Source organism: Protopterus annectens, chromosome 6.part1 (assembly GCF_019279795.1).
Source record: "Protopterus annectens isolate FY-2018-M chromosome 6.part1, PAN1.0, whole genome shotgun sequence".
NCBI lineage: Eukaryota > Metazoa > Chordata > Ceratodontiformes > Protopteridae > Protopterus > Protopterus annectens.
In genome coordinates, this window is record NC_056738.1 from 67,081,545 (window position 1) to 67,094,887 (window position 13,343).

Below are 13,343 nucleotides of genomic sequence, written 5' to 3' on the forward strand. Positions count from 1 at the left end.
CTTAGAAAAAAACTCCATAAAACTGAAATTCTTTTCTTATTTCCTAAATGGTTATTATAGTACTGTCTTTGCTCAGGAAATGTATGTTGAAAGGATGTAATGGAAACTAAAGCTGAACAGGAACACAATTTCTTTACTTAATCATAATTTCTGTTCAAGCCATTATTGGATGAAAAGGTGTGTAAAAAGAAAAAAAAAACTTTAAAATGCACTTCAGAGCATGTAGAAAGTTATAGTTTTTTGAAAATGCTGAAAAGTAAGGCAAAATGTGAGAAAGGGAAGAAAAAAAGTAATGTGCATGGTATGGGCAGCCCAAAATGGGGAGGGGGAATGGGGAAGACTGGAGGCTATTGTGTGTATGGGGGAGGTCTGAAACAGTACGCCTAGGGCACCATTTCACCTACATCCAGACCTGCACATAGAGTTGCTGCAATATATAATTCTTCTTCTTTCGGCTTTTCACAGTTAGTGGTCGCCACAGCGGATCACCTGTCCGCTCATGATTGGCAGTGGAATTTTACAGTGTCGAGTTGCCAGCCCGGCGCCCAACCTTCCACAGAAGGCACACACACACGTACACACTCACACCTAGGACCAACTTAGAGTGTCCAATCCACCTACAGCATGTCTTTGGAATGTGGGAGGAAACCGGAGCACCCGGCTGCAACTAAATGCCAGTAACTGTAAATGTCCCTTTTTGTGAGATGGGCCAACACAGTGTAGTACACAAGTCTTGTAATGTAAGAATATTGTAGCAGTCAGTCAGTGCATACTACTCCTAAAAGTTTGCAGCATGAACTAAAAGGTTGCTTAGGAAGGGTGACAGTGACAGGGTGATACACAGGCTGGAAGTGCCCAGGAGGCCCCCAGCTTGACATCTGCTGGGGGCCCCCAAAATGCTAACACCAGCCCTGCCTCTAACTCTACCATTTTGTGAAACTGATGTTCTTTTATAGTCTCATACTTATCTCCCTTTTGAACTCTGACTTTTGCAGATGTATCAGTTCATCTGAATAACTGTTTAAAGCTTCTTCCATTTCTCCAGCCATTTGTTAGCTCAGTTGATATACTCCTTCAATGTTTCATTTATTTTAAACAGCACGGAGCTAATTATCCCATCTGAGAATTTAAACCCTGTACCTTGTGTCTGTAAGGTAAATATCTTTAAACATTATGCCAACCACCAATCCCCCACATTTTTCTATTGTTCACGCATAAGTATTAGGTTAGCTGCTGCTGTGGACCATTTTTAAGCCTAGCTAAGTTTCCTTAATGAGAATCAAGCCCTGTACATTTTGTCTGTGATATAAACATGCCAGCCATTACACTAAGCTCCAACCCCTCTAAAGTTCAAAAATGAAAAATGCTCACATGGCTGCCAGGATGACAGCCCCTTAGAGTTTCAGTGGTCAGAAGACACAGGGAGGAGGACAATATCATAAAAAAATAATTTCATTACTTAAGCTTAGAAACAAAGTGAGTGACAGCTATTACCATCAACTAAGAATATATGTGCTATATAATTTGCTGAATCACCATTTAGAAAAACACTTTTAACACTGTTTCTTCATTTACTACTTAGGCATAAAATGCAATGGAGTGCATCTTGGACTGAAATACTGCACAGAGGAGAAGGAAGAAAGAAGCCCTCTGGCTAAACCAGAGGATTGACAAACTCCAAACAGCACCAAACTGCACTAAAGTTTGCCTCAATACAATATTTATGACAAAAACTAACTGCTCAGCAAGGCAACTCTATTTTTTTGCATTGATATCATCTGGTTGCTGTGCTATATCACCCAATAAATAATTAACATTTTTTGAAAAGCTACATGCTGTAAATAAAAGAAACAAAATCTTAGTAGTACAAGTCAAAATCATCATCTGTCCTATTTCTTTTAATGTGACATGCATATTCTGGCAAGAAAATATACAGCGGTGTTATCAATAACAGATTATCCTATGCCCCTCTACGTCACTTGCCTGGGTAAACCTCTAAATCAAAGGTATTTGTTTCTTTTTGCTTTATGTGACAAACACCACACGGCAAGAAAATACACAGTGGGGTTATTTAAAAGAAATGTATGTGGCCCTCTGCATCTCATGCCTGAGTAAACATCTTAAGAGTTATATGGTATAAAGCAATACAGAGTGTTCATAGGTTGGTACTAGGCTATCGGCCCTAGGGCCTATACAAGTCTAGCCATAACAATTCCCTGGATATTTCTTCCCACAATATTTACTTCCCTAGACCCCTGTCTAGCAGGGTGACTGACGTGATCCCTGGGGTGAATTTCTTATCTCCCATCCAATCGTCAAGGTTCCTTTTGAAGAGGGCCAAAGAGGTGCTTTGCTTGACATGTATGGGCAGTCTATTCCAGAGTCTGGGGAATCTCTGGGTCAGGAACCTATCCTCCCAGCATGTTTTGTTCATTGTGATGACAAGGCTTAGATCCCTGGAGCGTGTGGCTCTGACAGATTGAAATTTCTTTAAGTGGAGCATGTCCAACAGCTCTGGGTTTGACACGGCCTTGAATGTTAAGCAGAGATCGCCTCTGAGTAGACGATATGCCACAGAGTATAGCTCGAGTTATTAGCCTGAGGCTAATATATATATATATATATACACATACACACACACACACACACACACACACACACACACACACACACACACACACACACACACACACACACACACATATATATATTAAACAGTACTTGGTTTCAAACTAATAATTAAATGCAGAGCATACTCTACATAGAGACGCAATGAGGTAAGAATTCTTTAAGTGTCCTTTCAAGTATCTATAAAAAAAATGCAAGGACAAATGATTAATAGTTATTGGATAACATTAAGTCATAGCATGAGGTTTTACAATAACATTAATAACTCCTTTTTTTACCTTACAATCAGTAGTTAAAATGAAAGAATAAAGCTTTGGCCCCCTACCTTTCTTTTGTATCTTGGCTTGCCATTGGTCCTAGTGCTGCAAACAACCTTGTAAAACTGTTAGGATCTGTACAGGTATCCATAATGTCTATCAGTCTCTGTTTTGCAGCTAATCGGAATTCACAATTGTTAAATTGTAAAGACTGATACAGCCCAAGGATAATACTGAAAGTTTCTGCATCCATTTTGTTTATACTCTGAAGGAAAATCTTATTGCATTTCTCCAGCAAAGGACGAAAACCGAATCTGACATTGCGAAGAAACTGCACTACCCTCCTTGCATCATTGTATCGTACTGAAGCCATTGTCTCAAGAAGAAATTCTGCTTTCTGTATCAACCGATCGCGCAGATGTGCTGAAGTTAAAGCTGATATACTTATCATCAGGTTGGACAGGACTCTGTTTGGGAGTTCGAGAAAGAAATAACTTAGGTTAACATTAGTAATTTTGTATTTAGTCTTCATCTAGATTCGCCAGCAGAAACAACATCATACTCGGTACTATAATACTTCTAGAGCTACAGTAATCATCACATCATATAAATGTTTTAGAGCACAAGATGGGTGAACCAAGGAAATATCAGCTCAAAACATGATCAGCCACACAATCTGAGTTAACACTATTTTCCCCACGAGAAACCTCAACTCTTAAATAAAACAGCACAGCAAACTAGATCAAAAACAGGAAACGACAATGTAATAACAAGACTACTTCATTCTCAGAAAACTGACAAAAAATATTTTCATTAGGTGTGCTTTTTACTTATTTATTTTACTTACTGACATTTGATTACTGGAAAAGTCCAAATGGGTAGAAGCCCATTTTCAGCAGAGGCCCAGAAAGAAAAGGTCCAAATTAATACAAAACATTTTAAGAACAATATCTTTAGAATCTTCAAAAATAAAACAAAAACATCTCCAGTTTAAACAATTTTAACATTTTTGACATAACATATAACATTACTTAAGAACTGATAAAAGGTATATGACAATCATTTAATATTTAGAGAAATTTTAGACAGTTTATAGAGAAATTCAAGTTACCAATCTAATACAAATAGGAATTGCAATATGAAGTGAGGGAAAACAGGCTTATGGTATATTTAGAGAGAAAGTCAGGGAAGTGAATTAGATAGCAGTAAGGAAGTAAGTGAAGAAGGGAGAGTAAGAAGTATAAGGAATGAAAAAGTACTTGTTCACATTTAGGGATATAGTTTATCCTGGTTTTGAGCAAGAAGAGAGCCAAAAATTAGCTAGGAAGTCTTTCAGCCTGGTTTTGAATGATAGGAGGGAGTGTATAGACCTAATGGATACAAAGAAGGTGTTCCAGGCCTTAGCAACCTTGCATGAGTAGAGACAATGCACAGCAGATTTGCTAGGTTTGTAAGACAGAAGTTTTTGGTCACTGTATCACAATGATAAACTAGGAACATAGTTGTGTTGAATATTTTTAAGTGCTGGACAGGCAGATGGGTGCTGGATAATTTCATAGGCAGTAAGAAGTTATGTATATGTTAGCCGATATGGCAGTTCTAACCAATTTAGGCTTTTCAGTGCTATACAGTGGTGGGTTCTGAAAGGGGTATGCGCTGCAAATTTAATAACTATGTTATAGCATTGCTCAAGTTTTAATTTTTGTGAAGCATGGAAGTTAGTAAGGATGACAGTGTCATAAAAAAGAGTGGACAGGAGATAAGTAGTGTTAAGTGTAGTTTTAGTTGCGTCAGTGAGAAAGTTTTTGGCTCTGAAAGCATCCCTAAGTTCTGATGAGCTTTTCTTACACAATTTTGTATATGCAGGTCGAATGTAAATTTATCATCCAGTATCAGCCGTAACAGGTTGCTATGAGAAGTGACTTCAACAGTTGTATTACCAAGAGAGGAATTTTGTATTTTCACGTGAGAGGAATTTGGGAAAAAAGTAGTAGTTTGGTCTTTTTTGGGGTAAGCATGAGTTATGAGTTACAAAGCCATGTTTCAGTGGCAGTTAAAGCTTCTTGAGTAATTTTTTGGTGGTGTACAATGTTGTCAGATGTGCAAATGAGAGTGGAATCATCTGCGCATTTTATTAGGGTGCCCATTGTGTGAAAGTATAGAGGGTGCTGGCTCACTGACAGAACCTACACTGTAAAAGTTGCAGACTCCAAATCTGACCTCAAGGCAGTGACAAGTGGTGTGCCACAGGGTTCCGTCTTGGGACCTCTCCTGTTTGGTATCTACTTCTCTGAAGTACAGGCGAACACAGAAGGCCTCTGGCTGACAAAGTTCGCAGATGACTGCAAACTAGGAGCCATAGTCAAGTCCCCAAATGATGTGGACATCCTACAGAAAGGCCTCACTGAGACAGATGCCTGGTGTCAGAGCCATGGCCTCAAGCTCAATGCCAAAATGTGCAGTGTCATCCCCTTTGGTAAAAACTCTGTACCCATGAACTACCACATAGGCAGCAATCTACTTAACACCGAATGCGTGATAAGAGACCTTGGGACCCAGGTGGACAGTAGTCTCTCCTTTGATAGTCACATCGCCACAGTAGTCAGGAAGTCCTACTACGCGGCACACCTCATCATAAAAGGGTTCTCATCCAGGAATAAAGAGGTCATTGTTCCCCTCTACTCATCATTCATTAAGCCCATTATAGAGTACAACACCCCTTTTGGAATGTACCTCACAAGACATCTGTAGCAGCTGGAATGGCCACAGAAGTACCTCACAAAGAGGATTACTGGCCTCAAACAAATGCCTTACACTGACTGCCTCAAAAAACTCCAGCTTTACTCCACAGCATATCACCTACTCTGAGGTGATCTCTGCCTAACATATAAAGCTATGTCAAACCCAGAGCTGCTGGACACGCTACACCTAAAGAAATCCCAATCCCTCCAAGCTACACTCTCTAGGGACCTAAACCTTGTCACCACGATAAACAGAACACGCTGGAGGGATAGATTCCTGTCCCAGAGACTTCCTATACTCTGGAACAAGCTACGCTTCTATGTCAAGCAAAGTTCTTCATTAGCACTCTTCAAGAACAATCTTAATGAGTGGATGGGAAATAGGAAATACACCCCGGGAATCACTACTGTATCTCTGCTCGACAGTGGCACAGGAAAATAACTTTCTTGGGTGGCATAAGCCAGGGAACCTTGTTGGCTAGGCTTACATAGGCCCTTAGGCCGATAGCCTAGTACCTACGAGATGAGAAAAGGAGTAACAGCATATAACCATGTGGCACCTCAATTTTGAAAGGACTGCAGACGATGTGTTTATTTTAACAAAGTATTCAAAATGCTCTAATGCTCAGATAATTCCTAAATCACTCAAGGTACTTCAGAATAAAAGCTATAATCAGCCGGTTTGTTTAGAAGACTGTGTTCAACAGTCTCAAAAAGTTTTTTAAGATCCAGAAAACTGGCTGCAATCAATAAGCCTTTCTCCAAGTTCAAGCAAATTTCTGAAATAAAGGCAAAATGTGGGTACTGCACTTTGGATAGGAAACATGATGGATGTCTGTAAGGAGTTTATATTTTGTGTACATATTCAAGTATTTGTTCACAGACAGGTTTTTCTAAGAATTTTGAAGATGGATAAAGGTTTGCCATGGTTCTGTAGTCACTGGGAGTCTTGGGATAAAATACCTTAGGTACAGGGAACATGGAAGTATACATGAAGTTTGGAAGTAGAATGCCAGTAGAAAGGGATGGGTTATATATTAAACCCCACAGATTTGGACAGTAGGTTAGTCTGGGAGTTCATTATCTTGGGATACAGGTAGTGAAACGGTGGATTGAATTTATAATTAATTTTGTTAAGGTGGTATTTGATCATTCTGAAAAGTCACTGCTCTGAAACAAAATGGGGGACAATTAAGAGTTTCAGGCAAGGGAAGTAAACAATGATATTTCTTTTTTTAACACCTTTACTGAATTATTAAATAAGACACAGGCAAACAAAATTTTTTTTATAAAAGAAAAAAAGACTTGTTAAAATATTAATAGTTACAAACATTATACAACATACATGCATTTATAAAATGCTCATTAATCCAGCATTACATATATTGATAAATTCCTGCCTTTCCTTAAACATCATTCCTACTCCACAACATTATTCTGCATGTATTGTTCCCACAATTTCCATTTTTTTCTATGCAGTTTGCTCCTACCCTTTTCTAAAGATTCCACTTCCCAGTTTTTTTTTTTTATCCCTGTTACAATATTTATTACTTCAGGTACAGTTGGTTTAGACTTTGATTACAATTTCCTAGTAACTGCTTTTTGCCAGTCACCAGAATTAAACTTAACAAGACCTTACTATGTCTAAGCAATACAGATCCTCTATCCCAGTTCAAAAAAAAAATAATTTCCTTAGGCACACCCATTTGCTCATCCAATATCCATCACAGAGTACTCTGTAGGAAATTTTTAAAGTCTGCCAGCTTATTATACTCCCAAAACATATGTTCCCAGTTACCTCTTTCTTCACCATCACACCTCTATTAGCAATCTACTTGAGAAAAAATTCTTTGGAGTCTGCTTGGGGTATAAAAAATACCTATGCAAACAATTCCAAGCAAAAATCCTAAATCTTCTAGACTTTGTTGCATACTTAGGAGCCACACATATGTCCTACCATTGTTTCCTTGTCTTTTCAACCTCCACTAATCAATTATTACAGTTATCATGCAATATTTTATATGCCCTTCTTCTTCTTCTTTTGGCTTTTCCCAGTTAGGGGTCGCCACAGCGGATCACCTGTCCGCTCATGATTAGCAGTGGAGTTTTAAAGTTTCGAGTTGCCAGCCCAGCGCCCAACCTTCCACAGAAGGCATACACATGCACACACTCACACCTAGGGCCAATTTAGAGTGTCCAATTCACCTACAGCATGCCCTTGGGATGTGGGAGGAAACCTGAGCACCTGGAGGAAACCCACATGACCACAGGGAGGACATGCAGACTCCACACAGGAGGCACCCCAGCCGAAGATTGAACCGGAGAACCTCTTGCTGTGAGGCAGCAATGCTAACTGCTACTACTACTAATTTAACAGCAGGTCCTGTTCACTGTTCATCTAAAAACTCTACTACATCAGGTCTTTCACGTAGGATTCCTCTGTCCCTTTCTTTATGCCTAAACTCTGAGATCAGTGCCTGATAGGGAAGGCAGTCTCTAGCCTGCAGTTCAAATGTGTTCTTCGCCTCTTCCTATTCTATTACCTTTCCCTCTCTAGTTATTTCCTAATACATATAGGTTCCTTTGCCAGTTTTTGCCAGTAAATTCCATCCCTCTCTTGCCTATTCTCTATACCCCTATTGCAGTCATCCCTCTCAGCAGAATCGCCCTTCTGCATTCTCTCATTGGCTTAGTTCGACAATACTCTCTGCTACTTTAAGAATATAACATTGCTTCTCTCTTTCATTTCTCCAGGTCTTTTAGGTTTCTAATACCATAACAAGAATGGACTCTATTTCTAAGTCAAGTATGATTAAAGTTCATGAACTTAGCATTGTTTCAATCTTTGACGTTAGCCAGAAGTACTCTTCGCAGCACCCACAATGTGCCCAGTAATGGCTCCTCCTGCAATTCATATGGAGTTACCTGTATCGGTAACACATCTAAGTATGATTGCAAATTTGTTTTTATAAGACCCATTGCTCCTACTACTACTGGAACTGTCTGGGTATCTTTCTTCCACATTGCCCTCATTTCTGCCTGCAAATCCAGACATTTTATGACTGTTTCTCTCCATACGCAAGGCACTGCAGTCACTGGGTGTAGCAATTTCAAAGATCAATGCTACTTTTTTCTTTTTTTCATGGACTACTACATCTGGTTTTCTCACATCTATTTTTTTGAACCGTTGGTAATGGATGATCCCATATGATATAAACATCATTTTCTATGATGCTTTATGGCTCATGTTGCAAGTGTTCTTCAGCTACTTCAAAATTATAATGTTTGCACAATCCCCAATGCAACAGTCTTGTCACATTATTATGCCTTACAGTATACAGTCCTTCAGCCATTAATATATCACAACAAGCAGCAAGATGTGTGACTGTTTCCAATTCTCTTTTACAAAACCTACATTTGTCTGTTTCTCCCAAATGTTCCATAGACTTTATAAATCAACGTGTATGTAGTATACTGAATTGGGCCACCAATATTAACCTTTCATCTTTTGGTTTAAATTTTCCTCTCCTTAACCATTCTTGCATTCGATCTTGATGTACATGAGGTTGTTACAATAGTTTTCCATACTTGCAACTATATGCATTTTCCAAATTTCTTGCCTTCTCATCTGATCCTTCACTTTATATTCTTTTGGCACATTCAATTGCTGCCTGATTTTTATCTACTTCTAGTTTGATTTCCATTTTCACTTGATTGATGCTAATATGTTTCTGCTAAGCTAAGCATGGAAGTCACCTTAGACGTAATCTCCACGTTTTAAAACTTTCATTTGCATTTTTTCAAGTCAGCAGATATGTATGCAGTTGCATGATTGCAGATCTACACGTAATCAATTTCGAGGAGGCCCACACCTCCTTCAGAACAGGGAATATATAGTCATAGTATACAGTGATTTTTAAAAATCATTTCATAAGCATGAAGCATCTTTCTTGCTTTCCTGTCCAATGTATAGAACACCCTTTGGGGACAGTCAGTCACTCCAAAACTGTAAGCTAGGACAGGAAGAGCAAATTGGTTTATAGCTTGGAATTTGTTCCTATATGTCAGTGCTGTTTTCACTATTAATTTTTTGTCTTCTACAGTATCCCTTACTAAGTTTTATTCACATTTGTTCATGTTTTACTGTTGATCCTTCATCAGTTCCTAAATATTTATACACTTTCTCTTGCTCAAGTTCTTTTATCAGGTTCATAGGTTGGTACTAGGCTATCGGCCCTAGGGCCTATACAAGTCTAGCCATAACAATTCCCCTGGCTATTTCTTCCCACAGTATTTACTTCCCCGGACCCTGTCTAGCAGGGAAAATGATGTGATCCCCAGGGTGAATTTCTTATCTCCCATCTCCCAACGAATCATCAAGGTTCCTTTTGAAGAGGGCCAAAGAGGCGCTCTGCTTGATATGTATGGGCAGTCTAATCCAGAGTCTGGGGAGTCTCTGGATCAGGAACCTATCCCTCCAGCATGTTTTGTTCATTGAGATGACAAGTTTAGATCCCTGGAGTGTATGTTCTTGAGGGATTGGGATTTCTTTAAGTGTAGCATGTCCAACAGCTCTGGGTTTGACATGGCCTTGTATGTTAAGCAGAGATCGCCTCTGAGTAGACGATATGCCACAGAGAACAGCTGGAGTTTTTTTAGACAGTCAGCATTGGGCATCTGCTTTAGGCCTGTGATTCTTTTAGTGAGGTATTTCTGCGGCCTTTCCAGTTGTTGCAGATGTCTTGAGAGGTACATACCAAATGGGGCGTTGTATTCTATAATGGGTCTAATGAGTGATGAGTACAGTGGGACAATGACCTCCTTTTTTCTGGATGAAAAGCCCTTAGTGATGAGGTGTGCCACAGGATTTCCTGACTGTTGTGGTGATGTGGTTATCAAAGGTGAGACCACTGTCCACCTGTGTCCCCAAGTCTCTTATCACACTTTCGGTGTTTAGTGTACTGCCACCTATGTGGTAATTTGCGGGTACATGTTTTTCACCATAGGGGATAACTATACATTTCTTGGCATTGAGCTTGAGCCTATGGCTCTGGCACCAAGCATCTGTTTCTGTAAGGTCCTTTTGTAGAATATCCACATCATTTGGGGATTCAATAATGGCTTCCATTTTGCAGTCATCTGCGAACTTTGTTAGCCAGAGTCCCTTAGCGTTGGCCTGTACTTCAGAGAAGTAGATGCCAAACAAGAGTGGTCCCAGGACTGAACCCTGAGGTACTCCACTTGTCAATTGTCTGGAGCTGGATTTGGAGTCGACTACTTTTACAGTGTAGGTTCTGTCAGTAAGCCAGTTGGCAACCCATCGAGTGACATACGGATTATTGCCCAGCTTAGTAAGTTTATCTATGATTCCAGAGTGGGGGATGGTGTCGAAGGCCTTGGCGAGGTCCAGATAGGCTGTCTGGACCACCTTACCCTTGTCCACGGCTCTGGATACTGATTCGAAGAAGTCAATCAGGTTCAGGAGACAAGATGGGCCCTTCACGAACCCAAACTGTATGGGGGTCCAGTGTTTGAAGGCTGCCAATGTCTTTGTTTATAAGTTCCATGATAATACGTTCCATGGCCTTGCAGATCAGGCTCGTCAGACTGATAGGGTGGTAGTTCCCGGGATGCAAGGCAGATTCCCCCATGTGGAGTGGGATAACTGTAGCTGTGTGCCACTCAGTGGGCATGAAGCCTGAGGTGAGGCTATGATTAAACATGACACTAGGTGAGGTGCCAGCTCATGTAGTACACAGCCTGGGATGTCATCTGGTCCCATGGATGCTGTATTCTTAGCTTTGGAGAGTGCGTTTTTTACCTGTGTGGCCATTATTACTGGAATTTGGCAATCTTTCAGTTTGAGATGGGCCCTTTAGGGGGTGAGATGGGGGTGAAGTTTGCACTGAATGGATCTGCCAGGATATTGGCAATATCCTTGGGATCAGTATATTTAATGCCATTCTGTTGTAGCTCAGAGCAGATCTCAGCATTGCCATTTAGATTCTTGACATAGCTATAGAATGCCTTGTGGATGTCTTTGGAATCTTTGGCAATTTTATTTTCGTAACTAGCTTTGGAGGATTTTATGAGGGAGCTCAGCTTCTTACTGAGGCTAGTAAGGGAGTTTTTTGCATCATGGGATATTCCTCTTTTCTGCAACAGTTTCTTTCTTTTATTGTAAAGTTTGTTTATGGCAAGGGACCACCAGATTGGCTTTCTTTTTTTGAGGAGAGCGTCTTGGTTCTATTGGGGATGGCACGATTCATGCACGAGTGGATGTGCTCATACAGTGCCTTAGTGTAGGATTCAGCAGTCGAACTTTCAGTTCCCGTCTGCATGGGTGTCATGAAGTTTGTCACTTCTGACTTGAGTAGCATGAAGTTAGCTTTGGAGAAGTTTTTTTTACGGAGGTTTCCTTACTGGGGGGTGGGAGTAGGATATGGATGTCAAGGGTGATTAGCTTATGGTCAGACCTGACCAACGAGGGGGTGACCATAGGTGTGGAGCATCGATTTCCCATGTTGGTAATGACCAGGTCTAGGATATTGGAGCCCCTGGTGGGACTAAGGATTAGTTGATCCAGGGCGTTGGAATTTATGAATTCTAAGAACCGTTGGGCAAAAGTGTTGGTACACGAGTAGTTTTCCCAGTTAATGGCAGGGTAGTTGAAATCACCCAGTATTAGGGTGTTTGGTTGTATCTTAATATTTTCCAGTATGTTTAGAAAGGAATAGTGAGAATCTTGGTGCATGGTGGGGGATATATAATATATCATATATTATATCACATTCCTTCTTCAAACTGATGTTTTCTTGGTGCTGCAGCTTTCCTGCTTTAAAGGTTGCTTCTGCACATTTATAAATACCAAATGCTATTCTTACATCATTTGAAATAATTTTGACCACTTGCAGGTGTGCTTTCAGTTCCTCGTCTGATGAACCATACAGTTTTAAATCATCTACAAAGAGAAGATGAGAAGTCTTTACACTTTGTTGTTTTTTGGCAGCCAAATTGTAACCATGACCTAATCTGTTAAGTAGACCACTTAATGGGTTAAGGGCTAGACAAAAGAGCAGTGGTGACAACAGTAACCCTGGAATATTCCCCTTTGGATTTTTTATCCCTGGAATAATAATTTGTCCTTTATCACGGCTTAACAGCAAAGTTGTTTGTCACTGTTTCATGGTCACTGCAATGTAATCAATCTTTGCCACTGTTTCATGGTCACTGTAATGTAATCAATCAGAGTATGGTGTATCTTATACATTTTTAAACACTCTTAACCATGAATGTGGGATCCTATCAAATGCTTTTTTGTAGTCTATCCATGCCATACTTAGATTCCTCTCCTTTTTACAGTTCTCCATTATGACTTTATTTAACAGCAAATGATCCTTTGATCCATGAGACTTTCTTTTTCTGTTGTTGTGATTGATTTTTCTTCTAAATGACTATAAATGCTGTTGGCATCAATTCCAGTGTACAAATTATACATTGTCTGAAGGCAAGTTTTGGTCTATAGTTTTTAGGATAGCTTGCAGGTTCACACTTAGGTAGTAGCATTGCTTTTCCTGTTGCTAACCAGGCAGGTGTCTGTTTGGAGTGCACATATAAATAGTTCTTACTCATTGCTAAATCTTCATGTAATGCTTTCAGCTAGAAGTTAGGTATTGCATGTGGCCCTGGGGTTTTTCAATTAGGAGATTTTCTTAAC

At 39.9% G+C, this 13,343-nt stretch overlaps 1 protein-coding gene across 1 annotated transcript in view; it reads right to left on the minus strand.

Annotated features, from left to right (window-relative positions):
* The window catches only part of FASTKD1 (FAST kinase domains 1), an 881,671-nt gene that overhangs the window by 631,781 nt on the left and 236,547 nt on the right, over positions 1-13,343 (minus strand). The window contains exon 4 of the mRNA XM_044075492.1: positions 2,954-3,352. Within this exon, the coding sequence (XP_043931427.1) occupies positions 2,954-3,352 (399 nt within the window). The remainder of the gene's footprint in view (positions 1-2,953; positions 3,353-13,343) is intronic.